This window comes from Mytilus galloprovincialis, chromosome 2 (assembly GCF_965363235.1).
Source record: "Mytilus galloprovincialis chromosome 2, xbMytGall1.hap1.1, whole genome shotgun sequence".
Taxonomy (NCBI): Eukaryota; Metazoa; Mollusca; class Bivalvia; order Mytilida; family Mytilidae; genus Mytilus; species Mytilus galloprovincialis.
In genome coordinates this window covers 104,083,579-104,105,808 of record NC_134839.1, presented here as the reverse complement: position 1 = coordinate 104,105,808, position 22,230 = coordinate 104,083,579, and the positions used below count along the sequence as shown (strand labels likewise).

The 22,230-nt window shown below is 33.2% G+C and overlaps 2 protein-coding genes across 5 annotated transcripts in view; one reads left to right on the top strand and one right to left on the bottom strand.

The window, feature by feature from the left end:
* The first annotated feature begins 1,596 nt into the window (after positions 1-1,596).
* Positions 1,597-17,877, top strand: LOC143065212 (endoglucanase 4-like). The gene is made up of 12 exons (XM_076238643.1): positions 1,597-1,729; positions 4,775-4,961; positions 5,229-5,529; positions 5,961-6,131; positions 6,390-6,577; positions 7,720-7,879; positions 8,684-8,795; positions 14,113-14,263; positions 14,887-15,031; positions 15,505-15,676; positions 17,150-17,322; positions 17,801-17,877. The coding sequence occupies exons 1-12, from the start codon at positions 1,650-1,652 to the stop codon at positions 17,857-17,859; spliced, it is 1,899 nt and encodes a 632-aa protein (XP_076094758.1). The 5' UTR covers positions 1,597-1,649; the 3' UTR covers positions 17,860-17,877.
* Positions 17,878-19,453: 1,576 nt separating this feature from the next.
* Positions 19,454-22,230, bottom strand: part of LOC143065211 (uncharacterized) — a 48,291-nt gene continuing 45,514 nt past the window's right edge. For all 4 annotated transcript variants that reach the window (XM_076238639.1, XM_076238641.1, XM_076238640.1 and 1 more), the window contains one exon: positions 19,454-20,397. In XM_076238639.1, the coding sequence (XP_076094754.1) occupies positions 20,096-20,397 (302 nt within the window). In that variant the 3' untranslated portion in view covers positions 19,454-20,095. The remainder of the gene's footprint in view (positions 20,398-22,230) is intronic.

Genomic DNA, 22,230 nt, shown 5'->3' with positions numbered 1-22,230 from the left:
TATTACCCTTCTGAAGTCGATTATTTTCGATAAAAACATTCTGTGTATGAAAACCACTAATACAGTAATATCATGAAGTCTGAAAAAAATGTTTTTATTGAGTCTTTATCATTCACGTACATCGCAATTGCTTCAAAGTATCTGAATACAATGGGAACCAAAGTTTGATATATCATCTTAATTTTATGAAAATATGCAGAAATGAACTCAGCTGTATGTGCCTATCTTTGGTTGCAAGTCTGTAATTCAGTTGTCTTTGGGTGTCCATCCAAAGTCACAAACATGTTATTCAGCTGTCTTTGGTGTATATCCCAAGTCACAAACCTGTTGTTCAGCTGTCTTTATGTGTCCATCCCAAGTCACAACCCTGTAATTCTCTGTTTTATGTGTCTATCCCAAGTCACAAACCTGTTGTTCAGCTGTCTTTATGTGTCCATCCCAAGTCACAACCCTGTAATTCTCTGTTTTATGTGTCTATCACAAGTCACAAACCTGTTGTTCAGCTGTCTTTATGTGTCCATCCCAAGTCACAACCCTGTAATTCTCTGTTTTATGTGTCTATCACAAGTCACAAACTTGTAATCCAGCTGATTTTATGTGCCTATCCGAGTCACAAAGCCGAAGTCTTTTGGTGACATATTTGTTTTGAAATAAAAACCATGCCGTGGGTATTTTTATTTTGAATACAAAACGGTCTTCACTTTTGAATTGTTCTTAGTACAAACACGTTGGTCATCTATTTTGAATGGTTTTAATTAAAAACACGTTGGTCTTCTCGTTTGAATTGTTTTCAGTAAAAACACGTTGGTCTTCTCGTTTGAATTGTTTGAAGTAAAACTACATTGGTCTGCTAGTTTGAATTATTTTAAGTAAAAACACATTGGTCTTTTCGTTTGAATTGTTTAAAGTAAAAACACATTGGTCTTTTCGTTTCAATTGCTTTAAGTAAAATCTAGGCTGTTAGTATTCCCTTTGATTTGTTTTAAGTAAACACCGGACTTTCATATTTGATCACACCGGGTCATTACGCAGCTTATTATTATGCGTTTGCTCATTGTTGCCCGTACGATGACCAACAGTTAGGGTACTTCTTCGTAGATTGATCTCTGGTGTATATTTGTCTCATTGGCAATCAGACAGCAACTCTTTTAGTCTAATCCTGTTGGCCAGGTTTTTTTTGTAGTTACATTGCCGATTTGCAGTCAGGATGCAAGTCAGACGAATGACTAGACCGTAACAAAAATAAAAGATGAAAAAAAAAAAAACAAATGATCATTCAATGATTGTTTCTAATATTTGTAAAAATATACGGTTATCAAAATGTCTATGTGCCGAAAAGATAGACACTGGTACATGTATACTTATCAATTTCATTTGTTTTCAATGAATTGATGTTATACAAATTGAGAAATGGTACAGAATTCTATTAAAAAAGATCTATGCAATAACTAATTGAACTGTACTTGGTACTCTTGTGTATGTAGCATTAGTATTTGCCCAGAAGTATATTCAGTGCTATAACAAATTCCTTTGAAATTAGGCAGGTTTTGCCTTGACTTATAAAATTACATAAATTGACTGTTATTTACCGGTATATGACAAAGATTAATACTTAAGAACCTAGTGACCTACGTTCACGAAATGGGACCATGCTGATAAGAAATTGTTTAATAATAAGACGTCAACTTCGTCTCAGTAGCTATTGTGGACAAAACTACGAGACCGACAGGTAGGTAACTGTTATTATAGTCAGCGTCTTACAGATTGGTATAGTATATATATGATGGTTCAAGTTAACAATTTGATTAATTGTATATTGCGGCAATTCTAGTTGTATATTGCTGTTTTAAAAGAGATTGGGTAATACTTCAACGAGACAACAAAACAACAACACAAATAACCGAATTACATTTTATTAGTTAGTTCAACAAAGAGTAACCAACAATAATAAAGGTGTCGAAATAATAGTCACGCTGTAAATCGTCCCTTGTTTAGAAATTTATGATCAAATTAACATGTAGACTTAAACGATCATTAGCAACTACAAAAATCACAAAAAAGTGAGAAAAAAAACATATAGGGAATTCACCAATCAACTTAATATAACCATATTATCTAACAAATCATTCGAGGTTTTCCTAACTATTTTAATGTTTTTATTGTTTCTATGTGGTTCTGAGTAAAAACGACTAAGACCATGTAAAAATGACAACAAATAGGTTAATACTTAACATAGTTTATAAAAAGCGAAAGGGAGATAATTGTGCCTTGTCTGTGGCTATTCTATTCTACCCCTGTAATAGTAAAGCCTAAAATTTCCAACAAATCTTTGGCTTGGATAAATTCTTTCTTAAACAACTGAAAAAAGTAATATAATTCTTATTATTCTCAAACCAAAACGTTTATTTATAATGAGTTTCTTTGCAATGGCTACTATTTACTGTCAAATCATCAGTTGACATGTGCCTTATCTATTCTATGAAATCCAAAAATGTGCAGCTAATGCAATACAATAGAAAGTGATGCAAGACTTTCTATACATCAAAAACTCCATTTTAGTGAGATATTATGATTATTAGAGGAGTTAATGACATTAATGCGCCAAATCATATTTGAGTTGTTGATACTAGTAATACTCCAAATATGTTTTTGGTTTTGCCAGTGTTGTGTTTTGATTTTATTTCATAAATATTGATTGATTGGTTGATTGATCAATTGTTGATTGTTAATTGATTGGTTGGTGATTGCTTCCCGTCCAGTCACAATTATGCATTAATTGAAAAATATACTGCACTCCTTAATGTCCACGGTCATTACAACCAAGTCGTGAGGGTAGTCGTACGTAGTGATGACGTCTTGCATAAATATAAATATAATTTATTCATACTAAAATTTGACCTACCGTATTACTTTTAAAACGGTCTTATCTTAATATGTATATGACATAACTGTATAATTCCAGTTTCTGAACTTGTGCGCTGGTTATGATTTTTTAATTTGTATACGGAGATCAACAGAATAATCATTAACACACTTATACTTGGAGAGACTGACATATTTTATTTTTATAATCAGAGTGTATGTCCCTAGATTACTTTTGAGAACTGATGCATTCAAATTACATAAAACCAATACAGTCACTTTATACAAATAATTAAACTCCTTTTGTGTCGAAAACTGGTATTTTCTTCCAGAGAATAGTTACATTAGTATTCTGTGTGGTCATTTAGATTTCGGTTTATTACTTGCTATGTTACACCAACGATCGACCAGATCATATACTTTTTCAAACAATTTTTAACATGTTATAAATGGAATTCGGCGCTAAATTTTGCTATTTTGAAGTCATTTTGGGGCATAACTAAAATTTCTAAAAGGAACTTGATCAAACTTATCAAAGTCAAGGTCATCTGAGTATACAATACTTCAGTTCTTGAGTACATTCTGTTTTGTAAAAGCATTCCTATTTCATACAAAGAAACGATTTATTTTGATGAGGCAGAAACAGTGTCAATTTTATTAAACGTATTTTATGAAACGAAAACAATCGTGTTTTATGATTGTAACATAAGCATGCACCTTGTGAACGCAACTCCTTCACAACCGTTTTGATATTCTATTCTTTGTAGGATTGTTTGTAGATATAGTTAACTTTCTTTTTACTGTTGGTTCTCAGTTACAAATTCTGAAATCAACTCCACGTTAACTTTTTGACAGAAATCGTTCATATTTAATAAGATTGTTTGTCATCATGTGAGGTTTGGCCATACATATACACTACTGTCATCTCGATATGACAGTTCTTTTGAGAGTTTTGGGTTTGATAATTGTTGGGATTTTTTGTAACACCATAACACAATGTAAATGCAACTTTCCTGAGACCGTTTGCATAACCGCTTTCCTACTTTCTATTTTTTTTCAATTATATTCCACAGTTATACAGCGACATTTCCCTATGCGCAGCTATCGTGTTAAGATTGGTCAAAGTAGCTTTCCTTTTTTATGGTCAATTATATTCCACAGTTATACAGCGACATTTCCCTTAGCATAGCTATCGCGTTAACATTGGTTAAAGTAGCTTTCCTTTTTATTGGTCAATTGTATTCCGCAGTTATACAGCGACATTACCCTATGACATAGCTATCGTGTTAATATAAGTTGAAAGAACAATCATTTTTATTGGTCAATTGTGTTCCAATGTACACAGAGACATTTCCCTGTGTTATAGTTATTGTAGAATATTGATCAATTATCGAGTGTTTATTTTATATGTAAAAGTATGCTTTGTGTAAGTCATGGTATGGTTTTAGGAGTTACTTATGCAGTCTGCCGTTTTGAGTGCCCGTTTCTTTCTTAAAAAATCCCTTCAAAAGCCGGGTTGCCCTTTGGTAGCCTGTTCGTTCATGTTAATAAATACAGGTGCAGATCCAGCCATTTTAAAAAGAGGGGTTCCCAACCCAGAGTAAAGGGGGGTCCAAGTATATGTTCCCAAAAAAGGGGGGTTCCAACCCCCGGAACCCCCTCCCCCTTGTGGATCCGCCAATGAAATACATGTTTCTTTTCTTGTGGTCCAACTTTTCTTTATTGAAAGACGTAATAGGTACTTGTCGACGACAATAAGAGTTTACATCAGTGCTTCAGTTTCAATCATTACATTGACATCGAGGACTTTTACATACGATACCTACAGAAATAAGTAAGGACAATAGAAAACTTGCAACTATTTGTGTCGACATTGAGTAATGGTAATAAAATTAATTTATATATTTTCCAGGATGAGGACTTTGTTAATTGTAGCTTTCCTGGCGTTTGTATCATCAACAAGGGGTGAAAGTCAAGGTGTATATATCACCGATACATGGAATGGAGGCTTCCATGGACATTTTACTCTTAGTCCAAGTCAAGCAGTAGATGGCTGGACAGCACATTTGAAATTCAGTGGTGCTGTAGACAAGTTAGAGGTACGGTTGTGTGGTGTTTTTTTTTTTTTAAATCGAGTGACGTATGTCGTGAAGTTGTAATATCAGTACATGAAGAATTAAAGACACTATATAAGATTAAAATATCATTAATATTATAGAACGAGTAAAAAAAACTAGCGTGTTTATTGAAAATCAAAATGCAATTGTACCACCAAATTGAACTATAAATGCTTCGTTTTGCCCTAAATAGTAATATGTTCCTCGTCGTATACTTTCATCTTAATTTATACATTTTGAAAATTTAAGACCTGGACAGCAAATTTGGTTTCCAGTAGCAGTGATCATACAGAGTTTGTTCTTACAAACAAAGATTATGATAAACACATTGATGCAGGAGGTGAATTAAAGGTTGATTTTAATGGACGTGCTCCTGGAACTTCCGCCCCAACCGCCACTGTAACGATAGAGGGCGTGGATGCGGGTACAGGAACAGGAACGACAACAGGAACAGGAACCGGGACCGGGACCGGCACAGGAACTGGAACCGGAACTGGAACTGGAACTGGAACAGGAAATCCCATAACACCAGCACCAGCTAAAGGTGTCGGTAAGTAGAATAGGAAGACCGTTCCAATTTGTCGATTACTAAAAAAACGATAATTGTACTCCAAATTCTTTTCACTGTCACCCAAAGATTACTAGTAGAAAAATGTAAAATCGTTCCCAATTACATTAGGGACGCTCGCATCGTAATTGGCATAATTTGATACCATTCTCGTGCTTTGAAGGCTTTGAATTATCAAAAATTTCACCAGCACTCACAAAACTATTTCATGTATGTAGGAATTCATACCCGTTACTTTGGGTTTATAATTTAACAAACTTTTCTGATACCACGACCCTTACTAATGAAAAAAATGGCCAAAAGGACTTGAACATAAAGGAAGTGCAATTAAGAAAACTATAAATATTGTTTTATCCGACTGAACACCAAACTGCTTTCTCGCTGTAAATTTTGATTGTATTATATTTTTTTAGCTGGCTCAAAAATGAAATACGATTACGGAAAGGCAATGTCACTTTCTATAAAGTTTTATGATGCTCAGAGATCTGGCAGATTACCTGGCAACAACCCTATCCCATGGCGTAGTGATTCCGCAGTGAATGATAATGGCGACGGTCACGATCTCTCAGGTGGATGGTATGACGGTAAGTTATTTACCTCGGTTTTAGTTTGTAATTCGGATTTGTTTTCTCTCAACTGATTTATGACTTTTGAACAGCGGTATAATACTGTTGCCTTTATTTACAATCACGAAAAGTTTTAACACGTTCGAAAGGTATAACAAGCATAGCATTACACTGCAAAACATGCGTATATTCAAATCAAAAATTAAATTTATAAAGAGTGAGAAATCAGAGAGAAAGGTAGTTGTAACTTTAACATTATATTGTTTTATTTTATAGCTGGAGATCATGTTAAATTTAACCTCCCTATGGCATGGTCGTCTCATGTGCTTACTTGGGGATTAGAGAAATTCAAAGACGCTTATGAAGGTGCAGGTCAACTAGATATGATGTATGATATGGTAAAGTGGCCATTGGAATATTTTATGAAATGTTGGGAACCAAGTAAACAGCAGTACTGGGTACAGGTAAGTTAACAGCTTGTATTGTTAGCTCAGTATCCGAAACAAAACTAATATCGTCAGGATAAATAGAATCATATTCAAAACAGTGTGGCTGTGGCCATTGATTGACGACCTAGATTATCCCATTGACTGGGACATATTATGTGAACGTTTGTCTGTAACGACCACTGCTCACTATGTACTTGTTAAAGACACTTAGACTGTGGGGTCACCAAAGGTTCTCAACACCTAAATGAAGTTATTCGAAAAATTAATCAGGAATAACACGACGTTAAGAACCTTTGGTTACCCCACAGTTAAAATTCTATAATAAGTAAGTAGTGAGCAGTGGTCGTTACAGATAAACGTTCACCTAATCTGTCCCAGTCAATGGGATAATTAAGGTTGTCAATCAATGGCCACAGCCACACTGTTTTGAATATGATTCTATAGCAGTCTTCACGCTTAACCACAAGTTCTACGGCCAATGCTTGTAAAATTGCTTTCAGGCTTGTGAAATTCTTCTCTACAAGCCAACAGAATTCAGTTAAAAATGTTGTAAAATTGAGTTCGGGCTTGTGGATTCAAAGGTTAATCGTGAAGACTGATATAGTGTTGACGTTAGTATCTGAGTTGAACTATTAAGAACACAAATAGAATGACAAAAATAAATATCAAATATGATTTTATGAATTCATAAACAATTCGCTCAGAATCCATCCATAAACCAGTTGAATTCCAGTTAAGATCATTTTGGCCTGTTCACTTTATTGTCATTACTACCTTATCTGATGACATCAAACAAACACAGAACGGTGACCTAGTGTTGTTAGTTTCTGTGTCATTTGGTCTCTTGTTGAGATTTGTCTAATTGGCAATCATAGCACATTATATTCAATAAAGCTGTACCAGGGGATATATGAGTCCATGGATGTATCTTGAGATATTCATCAATTATTATTGATATAGAGTGTTAAATTATATTGTCGTATATGATATATCGCCAGGATCTGTTGTTTTTTACTCTTTTTTTATTATTATTATTCACGATCAGTATACATTCGAGGTACATGCCAGTCTTTTATAAGAGAATCACATTTTTTCACAAATGGTACTTTTTTTAAGCATATAAAATTTCATAATTTGTATTTATATTATTTGGACAGGTAGGCGATGGACATGCAGACCACGGTTTCTGGGGAAGACCTGAAGACATGCATATGAACAGACCTGCGTTCAAAATAACAGCAGGAGCCCCAGGAAGTGACGTTGCTGGAACAACAGTTGCTGCGTTGGCATCCGGATATATTGTTTTCAAAGACAAGGGTAAGTAACTAATGTTTTTTTCCCAACTTAAGGGAAAACGGTACTATTTATTCTGCCATAGGCGACAATACTAACATTTTCTAATTTTACCACTTTTTATAATAAAAACCTGGATAAAACAGTTATGTGTGGTGTTAGTACTTTATTACTCTATTTTAAAAATTGAAGCCAAATAGTATCATGACCAATTTCCAACGGAGCTTGTTTATGTTATCCATGCCCACCGTCATTTTGCAGCAAATGTATAAAATTTTGAAAGCCTTTTCGAATAATTCTCTAGAAAATATTTCAAAAGGTTTTAAAATTTATATTGTAAATATAGACACTGCAGTTATTCATAGATAAATAAAAAAATATATTGTACCCTTACATCCAATCACGGCGCTCCTAAGTTTACTTCCTTCACCTGTCTTGGGTACACAATAGGCCAACCTAATGCTGGGAAAATGTAATAGTACCGTTTTCCCTTAACTGCAGATTAACATATCATCCGTCACTGAAATCGACGGTACATGTAGAATACATATGAGCCACTTGGCAATAAAATATATTTCCCCTAGCACATTATTTACTATCATTTTGTTATTATAATAGTTAATATATTAACATAATTTTCATTACTTTACTTTTTCAAATAGGTGAAAATAACATTAACATTTCAGAAATAAGTTAATTAAATCTTTCCGAATAAGAATATTTATGAATAAACCTGTATCAAATGATAATGATATATATATAATAGTGATAGAAAGTTTAGATTCTTCACTGATCAGATTTAAGTGTATTGTAAAATTTATTTTTTAGATGCTACATTCGCTGGCAAATGTTTGGAAAATGCCAAATCTTTGTATACATTTGCCAAGGCCCATCCTGGTATCTATTCCAACAGCGTTCCACAAGCAAAAGATTTCTATGGGTAATCATATATGATGTAACCTTACTTTCAGCTTACTTATCATCAACTTAAAATTGATCTGGAATATATTTGAAAACATTTATATTAGTCTACTTTGTTAACAATTTTTCATGATATGAAAACGGAATACAAAAAAATGATTATTAAGATTTGTAAATTATCAGAAATTTTTAACTCAGTATACATGTATATGTGTTAGCATGTAAAATCTATGTTTATTAGTTCGTGGATCAATTTAACATTTGGCTATATATTCATCGATCATGATACAAAACAAACAAAAACATCTATTTTTGAAAGAAACAATAATTTCAGAACGTCACTTTCATAATTATAAAACTTCTGAGAGAAGAAACATAGAATAAAACCATGTTATCTGATGTTCATATGATGAAATCATAATCTTTCAGTCAGTTTAATTGAAGTCTGGAGCTGGCATGTCAGTTAACTGCTAGTAGTCTGTTGTTATTTATGTATTATTGTCATTTTGTTTATTTTCTTTGGTTACATCTTCTGACATCAGACTCGGATTTCTCTTGAACTGAATTTTAATGTGCGTATTGTTATGCGTTTACTTTACTACATTGGTTAGAGGTATAGGGGGAGGGTTGAGATCTCACAAACATGTTTAACCCCGCCGCATTTTTGCGCCTGTCCCAAGTCAGGAGCCTCTGGCCTTTGTTAGTCTTGTATTATTTTAATTTTAGTTTCTTGTGTACAATTTGGAAATTAGTATGGCGTTCATTATCACTGGACTAGTATATATTTGTTTAGGGGCCAGCTGAAGGACGCCTCCGGGTGCGGGAATTTCTCGCTACATTGAAGACCTGTTGGTGACCCTCTGCTGTTGTTTTTTATTTGGTCGGGTTGTTGTCTCTTTGACACATTCCCCATTTCCATTCTCAATTTTATTTTTTACAGAGTTTGTCTTTAGTGCCGTGTGGAGGCAGTAGAGTGCTTCCCCGTGTTTCAGGTTTATGCTCTTATAATATACTAGATTATGGAGTGTGTGTCCGAGCGAGAACTGCTCTAATTCATTACTTTAGGAATATTTATCAAAAAGTAGTATTTCAATATTCAGCCCCATTCTACTATTTAATACTGATAGCGTTTGACATTTTTAGCCGAACAAATTTATCCATTTTATATAACTTCAATTATTGTATGCTGGTTCATATTCTGGACGCCAATCTTTGCTCCTTTATTATATAATTCACTAACAAAACAATTATGAAGCTTAGAAATGGACAATTACTAAATACTAAACTTGTTCAAAGGGTATCCACACGTCTCAATCTTCAAAATCGGTTATCTAAAAATACTACCATCGCTAACATTTTTAACAATAAAAATCGTGGTTACCCTTCTATCGATAAGTGTCATGCCAAAAAATGACTTACATGTCCCCGTCTTTCCACCAAAAATACGGTAAGGTCCACGTTTAATGGTCGCACATTTTCTTTAAATTTTGAAACTGATATAACTTGAAAAACAAACAGTATTATTTATTTACTCACATGAAACAAACCGGGGTGTGGTATTCAGTACGTAGGAGAAACTGGACGATATTTATCTAAACGCACTCAAGAACATCTGTATCGTTTTAAAAGACCCAATAAATTCAAAAGTATTATTTACCAACACCTTAAGAACACAACCATCCTTTTAAATATTTAGCAGTTCAACCTTTAGAAGTAGTAAATAAGCAGCCTGGTGAATCGCATTCAAAGTTTGTACGATCACGGAAAATAATTGAATTAAATTGGATTAAAAAATTACAGACAGTTTACCCTCTCGGTCTAAATGATAATATCATGGGAATTGGTAATATATCTACAACCAATTCCGTTAACATTTTGGATATAGTTTCTAAAACTGTTCGTAAAAAACGTTCTCACGGTCGTAGAACAAATCGCAATCAAAGAAAATTTCGGGCCAATCATACCAATATTTCGGACCTAATTTCTATTTCAAAAAACAACGGCAGACATTATCTGTTAACAAAACTCTGTTCGTTACCGGTTAATAAGTTAAATAAAATTTTGGAGGATTGCAACACAATTTCATATAGCAGTCCTAAGTATGAAATTGTACAAATTATTATGGCATATTGTTATTCTAAATTATTTCCCAAAATTGATCGCCCTGAAGATCATAAAAAACATTTTATTAAAATTAAGTATGTCAATAAAGGCTTTGATTTTGTAAATATTGCCGGTATATTTAACGACCATTCTGTTAAAGAACAAATTCCTGGATATTTTGACAATACTGAGCTACCTCTCATTTGTTATATTTACAAGAAATCTACCCGGAAATTTGTGTCTAATTATAGTCAATTGTGTAAAGATGTTAATATCAGTGAAAATACACCTACTTCATGTAATTGCAGTAATTCCGAATATATTTATGCACCCATTTCCCATGTTATTACAGGAGATCTTAACATCGTTCAAGACCGAGAGTTAAAATCATTCCTCAGTAAAGGACCTAAATATCGTCCCCCGTCAATTATTAATTGGAATGAGTGTCGTAATATCATCCACGACTCACTCCATACTTACTGTATGAAATGGATAAAACGGGAAAAAGCTGACAAAAAATCTTTGGATTCTTTTTTTAATTCAGTAATGAAGATAGTTGATATACGTATTCAACATTTTAAAGAACATTTTACTATAAACAATAACCACAATAAACCTATTTCTCGTATCAAACATAAACTAAAAGAACTAGCCAAGGAATTTGTTTTTGTCCCGGCAGATAAAGCTGCTAATAATATTATTATTGTTTGACGTAAATTTTACATTGAGGTTCTGAAAAAGGAAATCACCAATTCACCAACATTCCAACTGACTTCATTTTCAGAAAACGAAATCTGTAACAAACATAAACTTTTAGCCACCGCTTTACAAGCAGAGCCAAATACAATGAAAGTCCCAACTATGTATTGGCTTCCGAAGCTACACAAAACCCCTTACAAATATAGATTTATTTCGTCTTCAAGCCATTGCTCAACTACTAAATTGTCTATTCTTCTTACCAGCACACTTGGTACAATTAAAAACCTGATAATAAATTGTTCAAATAAGGCCTTCGAAAATAGTGGAATAAATTACTTTTGGAGTGTCAAGAACTCGTTGGAAGTACTTGATAAATTGCATGCTTATATTGGTGATTTTGAATCTGTTCAAAGTTTTGATTTTTCTACCCTGTATACCACATTGCCTCACATTCTCATTAAGAAAAAATTCACACACCTAATTAAATGGGCATTCAAAAAATCAGAATGTGAATATATATGTTCAAACTCTTTTAGGTCATTTTTTAGTAGCAATAAACAAAAAAACTATGTTAATTGGACATGCTTTGATACTATATATGCCCTTGAATTTTTACTAGATAACATTTTTGTTCGCTTTGGAAATTCCGTATATCGTCAGATTATCGGAATTCCAATGGGGACTAACTGTGCACCACTTTTTGCGGACCTGTTTTTGTATTGTTATGAGTTACAATTTATGACAAAAATAAGCAAAGACCCATCGAAACAACATCTGATAAACAAATTTAATAATACTTTTAGATATTTGGATGACATTTTGGCTCTCAATAATGACGACTTCAGTATGTATATTAATGAAATTTATCCTGTTGAACTTACTTTAAATAAAGCTAATACTAACAATGACCACTGCCCTTTTCTCGATCTTGATATCTATATCACTAATGGAAAGCTGAATACTAAAATTTATGATAAAAGGGATGATTTTTCATTTCCTATCGTTAATTATCCGTTTTTAGTTGGTGACGTTCCCTTGTCACCATCTTATGGTGTTTATATATCTCAACTTGTACGATTCGCTCGTGTATGTAACAATGTTTTAGATTTTAACGAGAGAAATTTATGTATTACTGAAAAATTATTACACCAGGGTTTTCGATATCACAAACTAGTCAAAACATTTACTAAATTTTATCATCGGTATAAAGACATCATTCGTAAATATAGCTCAACATGCAGACTTCTAATACGTTCAGGTATTTCACATCCAATTTTTTATGGTAATATTCTTTATAAAGCACAAAGGTGTCAGTATTCACCTCAGAAACTTACAAAACCTTTGAATAGACTTATTAAGAAGGGATATAATTACGATACTGTTGTCAAGTCATTAAAGATTGCATATTTTGGCGTTAATATTGAGTCACTGATAAGGTCTTTGCATCGGAACTAAACACATTTATTCTAAAAACAGTTGTTGGCATGACACGGGTTATGTTCTTCTCATATATGTTATGATGGTATGATACTAAACCCCTAACGGGACGGATTGTGTCTGATGTTCTTATGATGAAATCATAATCTTTCAGTCAGTTTAATTGAAGTCTGGAGCTGGCATGTCAGTTAACTGCTAGTAGTCTGTTGTTATTTATGTATTATTGTCATTTTGTTTATTTTCTTTGGTTACGTCTTCTGACATCAGACTCGGATTTCTCTTGAACTGAATTTTAATGTGCGTATTGTTATGCGTTTACTTTACTACATTGGTTAGAGGTATAGGGGGAGGGTTGAGATCTCACAAACATGTTTAACCCCGCCGCATTTTTGCGCCTGTCCCAAGTCAGGAGCCTCTGGCCTTTGTTAGTCTTGTATTATTTTAATTTTAGTTTCTTGTGTACAATTTGGAAATTAGTATGGCGTTCATTATCACTGGACTAGTATATATTTGTTTAGGGGCCAGCTGAAGGACGCCTCCGGGTGCGGGAATTTCTCGCTACATTGAAGACCTGTTGGTGACCCTCTGCTGTTGTTTTTTATTTGGTCGGGTTGTTGTCTCTTTGACACATTCCCCATTTCCATTCTCAATTTTATATCTTATAGCGTGATGGTTTAAATAAGAAAAACGAAAACAATTACAGGATTAGTGAGATGTGTAATATCTACAAGGTTTCTTTGTCTACCTTAATCACATGATATGTATATAAAACTTTTATACGCCTGTAGATTAGAATCCGTTTTCCGAAATGCTGTGTTTATTTGTTTTCACATTTATAATGTTTTATATATATATTTTAATTTGCACATCAAAATTGTTTTTTAATTGCATTGTTGATCATTGTTAGGCAATCATTATGAATGTTTTTATCAGAAACTACATTTGTTGCCATATCTTTGTAAAAAGCCAAATTAGTTGATACATTTGCTTAAGAACATACTGGTTAACATTCCTACAGTGTTCCACATGAATGTATGTATACGTTTTAATTAACAGTTTTCAAAGAAATATCAACATTTCGCTTTTCACTTCAATAGATCCTCCAGTTGGAAAGATAATATGTGTGAAGCCGCTGTAGAACTGTACAAGGCTACTCAAGATGCCAAGTATCTAAGCGATGCTAAAGGTTGGTTCAATAGTGGAACTGCATGGGGATATTCCTGGGACGACCAGAATGTAGGCTGTCAGGTAGGTTTTATCATCAATGAAGGAAGTTTAAGGATGATGCATGCCATGTGATAACTATAAAGACTATTCTCATTGGCATATAAAGTTATAAGATTATCTTAGTTGGTCATCAGTTTGGCTCAGATGCAATGCTGCATTATCAGCGTGTTAATTTGTTACTGATCTGTTATCAAGATGAAAATAGTTTCATATGTCCATTTAGTCTCTATTTTAAAGTTTTTTTTACCTCCATATGTTAAATCTATCAGGTTTATGGGGTACAATGGAAACTATGAGACTCTTATTACTTTAACCAGATATAATGTAAAAACAAATAATACAGATATTCTTCAAGGGGAAATCTTCAGGATCGTGAAATTTATGAATTCTGCATGGAAAATAAATTTGGACTTTAATTCCAATAACGGTTTAGATGCCTGGAGAAATATTCGAAAGTAAGAAATGAATTCTTGAAGACTATGTATAGGCTTATGTATTACACCCTTGAGGAAAACGGTAACGGAAAAGATTACAAGTTAAAATCTCTATTGGCTGTTGTCTCATTAATGTGGGCTAGTACCTTACATCATTCTATAAATAATACTAGTATAATGTCTTTTTTTTGTAAAACACATTTATTTCAGCTTTTGCTATGGGAGGCCACACAAGAAGCTCAATATAAGACATCTGTTGAGGCCTTTGTAAAATCGTATATGCCGGGTGGATCTGTACCATATACACCATGTGGTCTGGCATGGAGAGATCAGTGGGGAGCTAACAGATATGCTGGTAAACAATTATTGTCTGTTAACTAATTTTGTTAACTTTCACCCTTTTTACCTCTACTTTATTTTTATTTCAATTTAGCACACAAAGTGATGATTACTTAACTTTTTCTTATATACAATGATCATAACTAATACTCTAAATTATTTCAGTAAAATGTTAAAAAATGAATGAAATCTTCTTAATTGAAATATTGTATGCATGCTTTTATAATTCTTTATTTTCTACGTCGGAAACCTAATAGTTGTCAAAAAGCATAACCTTTCTGCACTGATAGCCAAACTGAAGGATCAAACAATTTTCGAGTTGTAGTAAAATATTGAAATCATGATTTACCATTTACATTGAGTATTTTTGTTTAAGCCTAAAACTGATTACGTATGAAACTACTATTTAAAATGAAACTGTGCTGGTTGATTGGTTACATTATCGTTAGATGTATTCACTGAATTGAAGACTGGACTTTAATTTTATAGCCAATGCTGCTTTCGTTGCTGTCACAGCCGCTGCTGATGGTATTGGTGGTGATTCCTACAAAAAATTTGCCATGTCACAGATGAATTATATTCTTGGTGATAACAACAAACACATGAGCTACGAGATAGGTTTCGGTAACAATTTCCCAAAGAAACCTCACCACAGAGGAGCGTAAGTATAATAGGATTCGATAATAATTTCCCAAAGAGATCTCATCACAGAGGAGCGTAAGTATAATAGGATCCGATAATAATTTCCCAAAGAAACCTTATCACAGAAGAGCGTACGTATAATATTATTTAATAATAATTTCACAAATTAACCTCATCATAGAAGAACGTAAGTATAAAAGGCTTCGAAAATAATTTAAGGACGAAACTAGATAATAATTTCCCAAAGAAACTGCATGACAGAGGAGCGTATAAGTAGAGCTGAGGGCTTAAAATAATGAAAAACAATAAGTCACTGAAAATAATGTTTTGCATATTGTATACTTTGTAAGCATACCTTCATTGAAGACCTGTTGGTGACCTTCTGCTGTTGTTTTTCTTTTCTATGGTCGGGTTGTTGTCTCTTTGGCACATTCCCCATTTCCATTCTCAATTTTATTCTATAATACATTTCCCTTTCTATATTGGTCTAGGAGATCATTTTGACTTATCAATCTTGTCCAAAATCATCCAGTTTCTCAACTTAGGTTATCGCAGTTTTATAGTAACTGAAAATAGTGTATGACATTTTACAAGTAAGATAAGAAGTATGTAATAACGTTGACAGATTTCATTAATTCCAAATACCTGTCCCGTGGTTTTCAAAAGATCTAAATAATTTGATCAAGATACACTATGCAAGCATACATTTGTTGATTTTCCTTTTCCATATTCAGAAGATCACTTTGACTAAACAATATTAACATACTGATATTACGTATACTCAAGAAATGTGTACTGCGCTCACGAAGTTGGGAGCATACGTTTGTTTACTAAGAATGGTTCGGTACTACTGCAGTTATACTGTTGGTCACTGCGGGTATAATTAGACCAGTAACAAATGCTTCGATATTTTGACCATAATTAGTATTTCATTTTATTGAAAAAAGTAAAATCACAAAAATACTGAACTTAGAGGAAAATCGAATCGGAAAGTCCATAATCACATGGCAAAATCAAATAAAAAAAACGCATCAAAAACGAATGGACAAGAACTGCCATATTCCTGACTTGGTACAGGCATTTTCATATGTAGAAAATGGTGGATTAAACCTGGTTCTATAGCGCTAACCCTCTCACTTTGATGACAGTCTCATCAAATTCTGTTATATTTACATTGATGCGTTAACTAAACTGACACAATAAATAAAATAGTCAAAATATGGGTACATCAGTCATTATCGTATAACAGTTTTAAAAAGAAAGTAAGGTTACACCTGGCGCAGTCAAACTTCATCTAAGATGGTTTGGAAAAATTCGATGTTGATGATCCGAAGTGTTTTATACATTTATCTTGATCGTACCTTATGACGTTTATTCCAGAAGCAAGTGTCATACGTTTATTTTGAAACCAAACCTCTATAAAACGCATTTTTAAAATCTGTAATTACAGGTCAACCCAACTTGAAATCTTTTTGATTTTGTTTCCTTTTAGATCTTGCACTCAGAGTGGGTGTGTAAGTGACGGTCAGGATAGTCCTCATCAACTTGATGGTGCAATGGTTGGTGGCCCAGGACGTAATGACGATTATCAAGACAACAGACAAGATTACGTCAAGAATGAAGTAGCCTGTGATTATAATGCAGGATTCCATTCAGCTAATGCAGGTGTGTAGCGGTTACATTGTAGAACTACTTTTGTCTGGGAGGGAGATAGGGGTTCGCTTGCCTTTATATCTTTTAATATTTGGATAATGCTTATCACAACCACCTTGTATAATGCATTTAAAAGCATGGAATTTTTCTACAGAATACAAGACTTCAAAATTGAAAACAAAACATAGGTATAACGGCTAACAACGCGATGACTCTGCCGGTTTTATTTGCTTTCTATGCAAATGTTCATTTATTTTGAACGAAATCATTTAGTAATATTTCAGAAAAAAAGAGATAAATGCTTTCTTTCTTTTGAATTTTCAGTTATAGTTATATGATAATGAACAAAAATTTTATATAAATACATTAACCAAAATCTGTGACAAGCCCAATTACTGTACCTTAACCTTCACTATTTTATCAGTATGACAAAGCATTGATATTTACATATATTGACCGACTATAACATCGTCATTCTATCTTTTTTCAGGTCTTTACCACTTTGCTGTGAATAACCAATTGCCACCATCTCCTTCAGCAAAATGTTAAAATAAAAATTGTGCTCATTGCTGACTTGTCAGCTTTAAAATTACATTCAAGTATACGTAATGAACAACAGTGTACTATGCTACTGTTTTAATTAATAGTTTCGAAGTAAAAGCATTTTTTTTTTATTTCTGTTAACAAGGTCGTCAGAAAAGTAAAATGGTCCAAAATAACATGGATTTGTTTATTACTTTTCGGACTTGTCTTTTTTAAACACCAGTGATCAGTCTTATACAGACACAAGTGCCATTTCAGACTAAGTATACTAAGCCTTAAATTCCCTAAGTTTAGTTTTTATAAGTTGCATAGATACAGAGACACGAGAAAAGGGTTATAACAAATATATTCTTTTATACCTACAAAACAAATGTCGAACCGTCGGATTTAAGAGTTGAAAATAAAAGTCCAAACCAGTGTAGTTAGATTTTGCTAACGCCATGTATGCCATGGGGTAGAAAAACTATATTGTTTCGGATAGTTTATAATTTTATATATAGTATTATATAGCAAATAGCCAAATCAATGGCAGTTGATGTCAATTCGGACGTCTGGACTACTAGGCTGGTTATACCTTCGGGGAGTTAACAATGTCCAACAGCATCGACCCAGTTGTTTTAAAAATTTCAACAAAGGTTATTTATAAATTGGAACAACGAACGGGCATTTTGCCAAGATAGGTGTCATCAGTTTTGATCATTTTAAAAATGAAATTGAAGAATATGACAATCAATTATTCACAAAGATTGTTCTATATCTAGCTATGTTCATGTTTGCCTGTGAAGGACTATTTCTATTTCTTTTAGTTACACTATAATTTATACATAGTAGATTCACAATAACCGTGCAAATGAATTTGCATATCAACCAAGTATTACAGACTATTGGGCTGGTGATACCTGTTGTGTATATTTCAAACTGTTTAATAAAAGCATATTTGGGGCGTACGCCAAAAACCAGTTACACAATTCTACAAAAATCAAACATCATTAGGTCTTGTTTCACTCGCTGGATCAAAAGCAAGTTTTCTTTTGAAATATCAATACTAAGGAGCCTATCATGTAATTAGCACATTTTTAACAACGTTACATTGTTGAGATAGAAAAAAAATATCCTGCGAAAATAAAATATTCAGATATGTCAAACAAGACGATATTTCTAAGTTGTAATATGCATATTATTAGTTACATAGTGTGCTAGTGACCTAATACGGTATATATGGGGTCAGTAAATTCCATAATCCCCATATGGAATTTACTGACCCCATATATACCGTATTACGTAACTAGTACACTATGTAACGAATTTATCTTACCGACTATCTGAACGTGTAAAATTCAGACTAGTGACCTATCAAAATGAACAAGTCTTCAATACAGTTATGACATTTCTTGTCCATTCGTTTTTTATGGGTTTTGTTATTTGATTTTGCCATGTGATTATAGACTTTCCGAAATGATTTCCTCTGAGTTCAGTATTTTTGGGATTTTACTTTTTAACATAAACATGATTAAGAAACTACTTCCTTTGATCCTACAAAAACAGATGCCAACAATGACAATTTGTTAGATTTTAATGTGTTTTATAAAATTTATTTAACTTTATCGTTACTTTCATCGTCTGTTGAAACCTTTAAGATTTTTTCTCAGTACTGTTTTGTGTTTCTAAAGGGACGTAACATCACTACTAACCGTGTATGAAATAAGCCCCGCCTCCTTATTACCTTATATGGATTATAAAGGGACGTAACTCCACTACTTACCGTGTATGAAATAAGCCCCGCCTCCTAACTAACCTAATATTAAATATACACGGTTTCCACAAGGACGCTTTTAACCAATCATATTCCTAGAAATGTATAGGAGGTAAGATAAAATAATATATTGCATGATCAGCTATTTTCTTTTTTTTTAATTTCAGCGCCTTCTCCGTTTTATATAAATAAGTCAATGATGATGATGTTTGAGTTGTGTTTTAGATTCAGTGGCAAATATAACATGAATTTCATTCATGCGACATGATTGATAGACTGATTGTCCTTGCTTGTTTTACGTTCTTATATATTTTCAACACGGGAACAAATTAACAGTCTTGGTATCTTTGAATTTTGTATTTTACTATTCCTTATATGTTTTGATAGACATTTTGATTATTATTTAACCATAAAAAAAATCTGCTTCAAGCTATCATTGACAGTTCCATTCAAACAATTCGTGTTTTTCAATGATTCTTTACATTTTGTTCAGATACTTTTGAATCTGAACTCCGCTTCATTATCAAACGCCTCTTGCACCATGCTTCCAATATCTTGTCTGTCAATTCTTTCCAGAGCTTTCTTTAAGCTTTCTACCAGGCTTTCGTAAGGACGTTTTGGTCGCCACTTTTGAAACATGTTTTCCTTGAAGTTTGCTTCCTTCATTAGACTGTTCAGTATGTCCACTGACATGTTTAAGTTAACACCTAATCTGAAACACTCTTGCTCAGTTAAATTGTCACCAAGCTTTTTGAGTGATGCAAAACGGAGGACTGTACATCTAATTGGACCTGAAACAAAATTAAAGGTTTTGTATTTATATATTTTTTTAATCTTCTTGAACTATTTGTTATCACATTTATATGAAATATGTCTGCATTAAAATCAGGAGTTGACATATAGTCAAATACATTCTAATGATATTTGAGGTATACTTACACTTCACAATGCCTGCCATTGCTAGTGGACGTTTCGTCCGCGAGGATATCACCAGCCCAGTAGTCAATACTTCGGTGTTAACATGAATATCAATAATGTGGTCATTTTTATTAATTTCCCGTTTTACAAAACTTTGAAATTATCGAAAAACTAAGGATTTTCTTATCCCAGGCATAGATTATCTAAGCCGTATTTGGCAATTTTTTGGGAGAATCTTGGATCCTCAATGCTCTTTTTTATACATATTTTGATATGAGCGTCACTGATGAGTCTTATGTAGACGAAACGCCCATCTGGCGTACTAAATTATAATCCTGGTACCTTTGATAACTGTTATAAAAGTGTCCTTAATTTTAATTGGAAGTATGTATCAATTTTTGTGTATTTTGTATCTGATAGATTATGTTTATATTTCACCCTCGGTGGGGTTTGTGTTAGTATTGTACCCTATACGAAGTGATATTTGCCAAAACTTATATTAAATCCCTTTTTAGCTCACCTGGCCCAAAGGGCCAAGTGAGCTTTTCTCATCACTTGGCGTCTGTCGTCCGTCGTCGTCCGTCGTTAACTTTTACAAAAATCTTCTCCTCTGAAACTACTGGGCCAAATTTAACCAAACTTGGCCACAATCATCATTGGGGTATCTAGTTTAAAAAATGTGTCCGGTGACCCCGCTTACCAACCAAGATGGCCGCCATGGCTAAAAATAGAACATAGGGGTAAAATGCAGTTTTTGGCTTATAAATCAAAAACCAAAGCATTTAGAGCAAATCTGACATGATGTAAAATTGTTTATCAGGTCAAGATCTATCTGCTCTGGAATCTTCAGATGGATCGGACAACCCGTTGTTAGGTTGCTGCCTCTGAATTGGTAATTTTAAGGAAATTTTACTGTTTTGGGTTATTATCTTGAATATTATTATAGATAGAGATAAACTTTAAACAGCATTAATGTACAGCAAAGTAAGATTTACAAATAAGTCAACATGACTGAAATGGTCAATTGACCCCCTAAGGAGTTATTGTCCTTTATAGTCAATTTTTAACAATTTTCATAAAATTTGTTAATTTTTACTAACATTTTCCACTGAAACTACTGGGCCAAGTTCATTATAGATAGAAATAATTGTAAGCAGAAAGAATGTTCAGTAAAGTAAGATGTACAAACAGATCACCATCACCAAAACACAATTTTGTCATGAATCCATCTGTGTCCTTTGTTTCATATTCACATAGTCCAAGGTGAGCGACACAGGCTCTTTAGAGCCTCTAGTTTACTCTTCGTAGAGACGTTGCATAATATGTGCATTTTTATAAGTTGTTGTTATGCTATCATGTTGCTATTTGGTATTACTTAATGTAAATATCATGCCCATTTCTTTTGATATTTGGTGTAATTAAAAAGACATAAAATACCACGTCAAGGAAGGGGATTTGTGAAATTCAGACTTCATGAATGTAAAAGTAAATAACTCTGTTTTTACTAAATTGTTTAATCAAAGCAATAACCACCATGATGGTACGGTGACCTATAGTTGTTTATGTCTGTGCCATTTTGGTCTTTTGTGGATAGTTGTCTCATTGGCAATCATAGCACATCTTCTTTTTTATATGATGGCATCATTTCTTCTTGATATGTAAATAGTGTCTAATTACCTGTCATTTATTATGGAATTAGCTCAAAT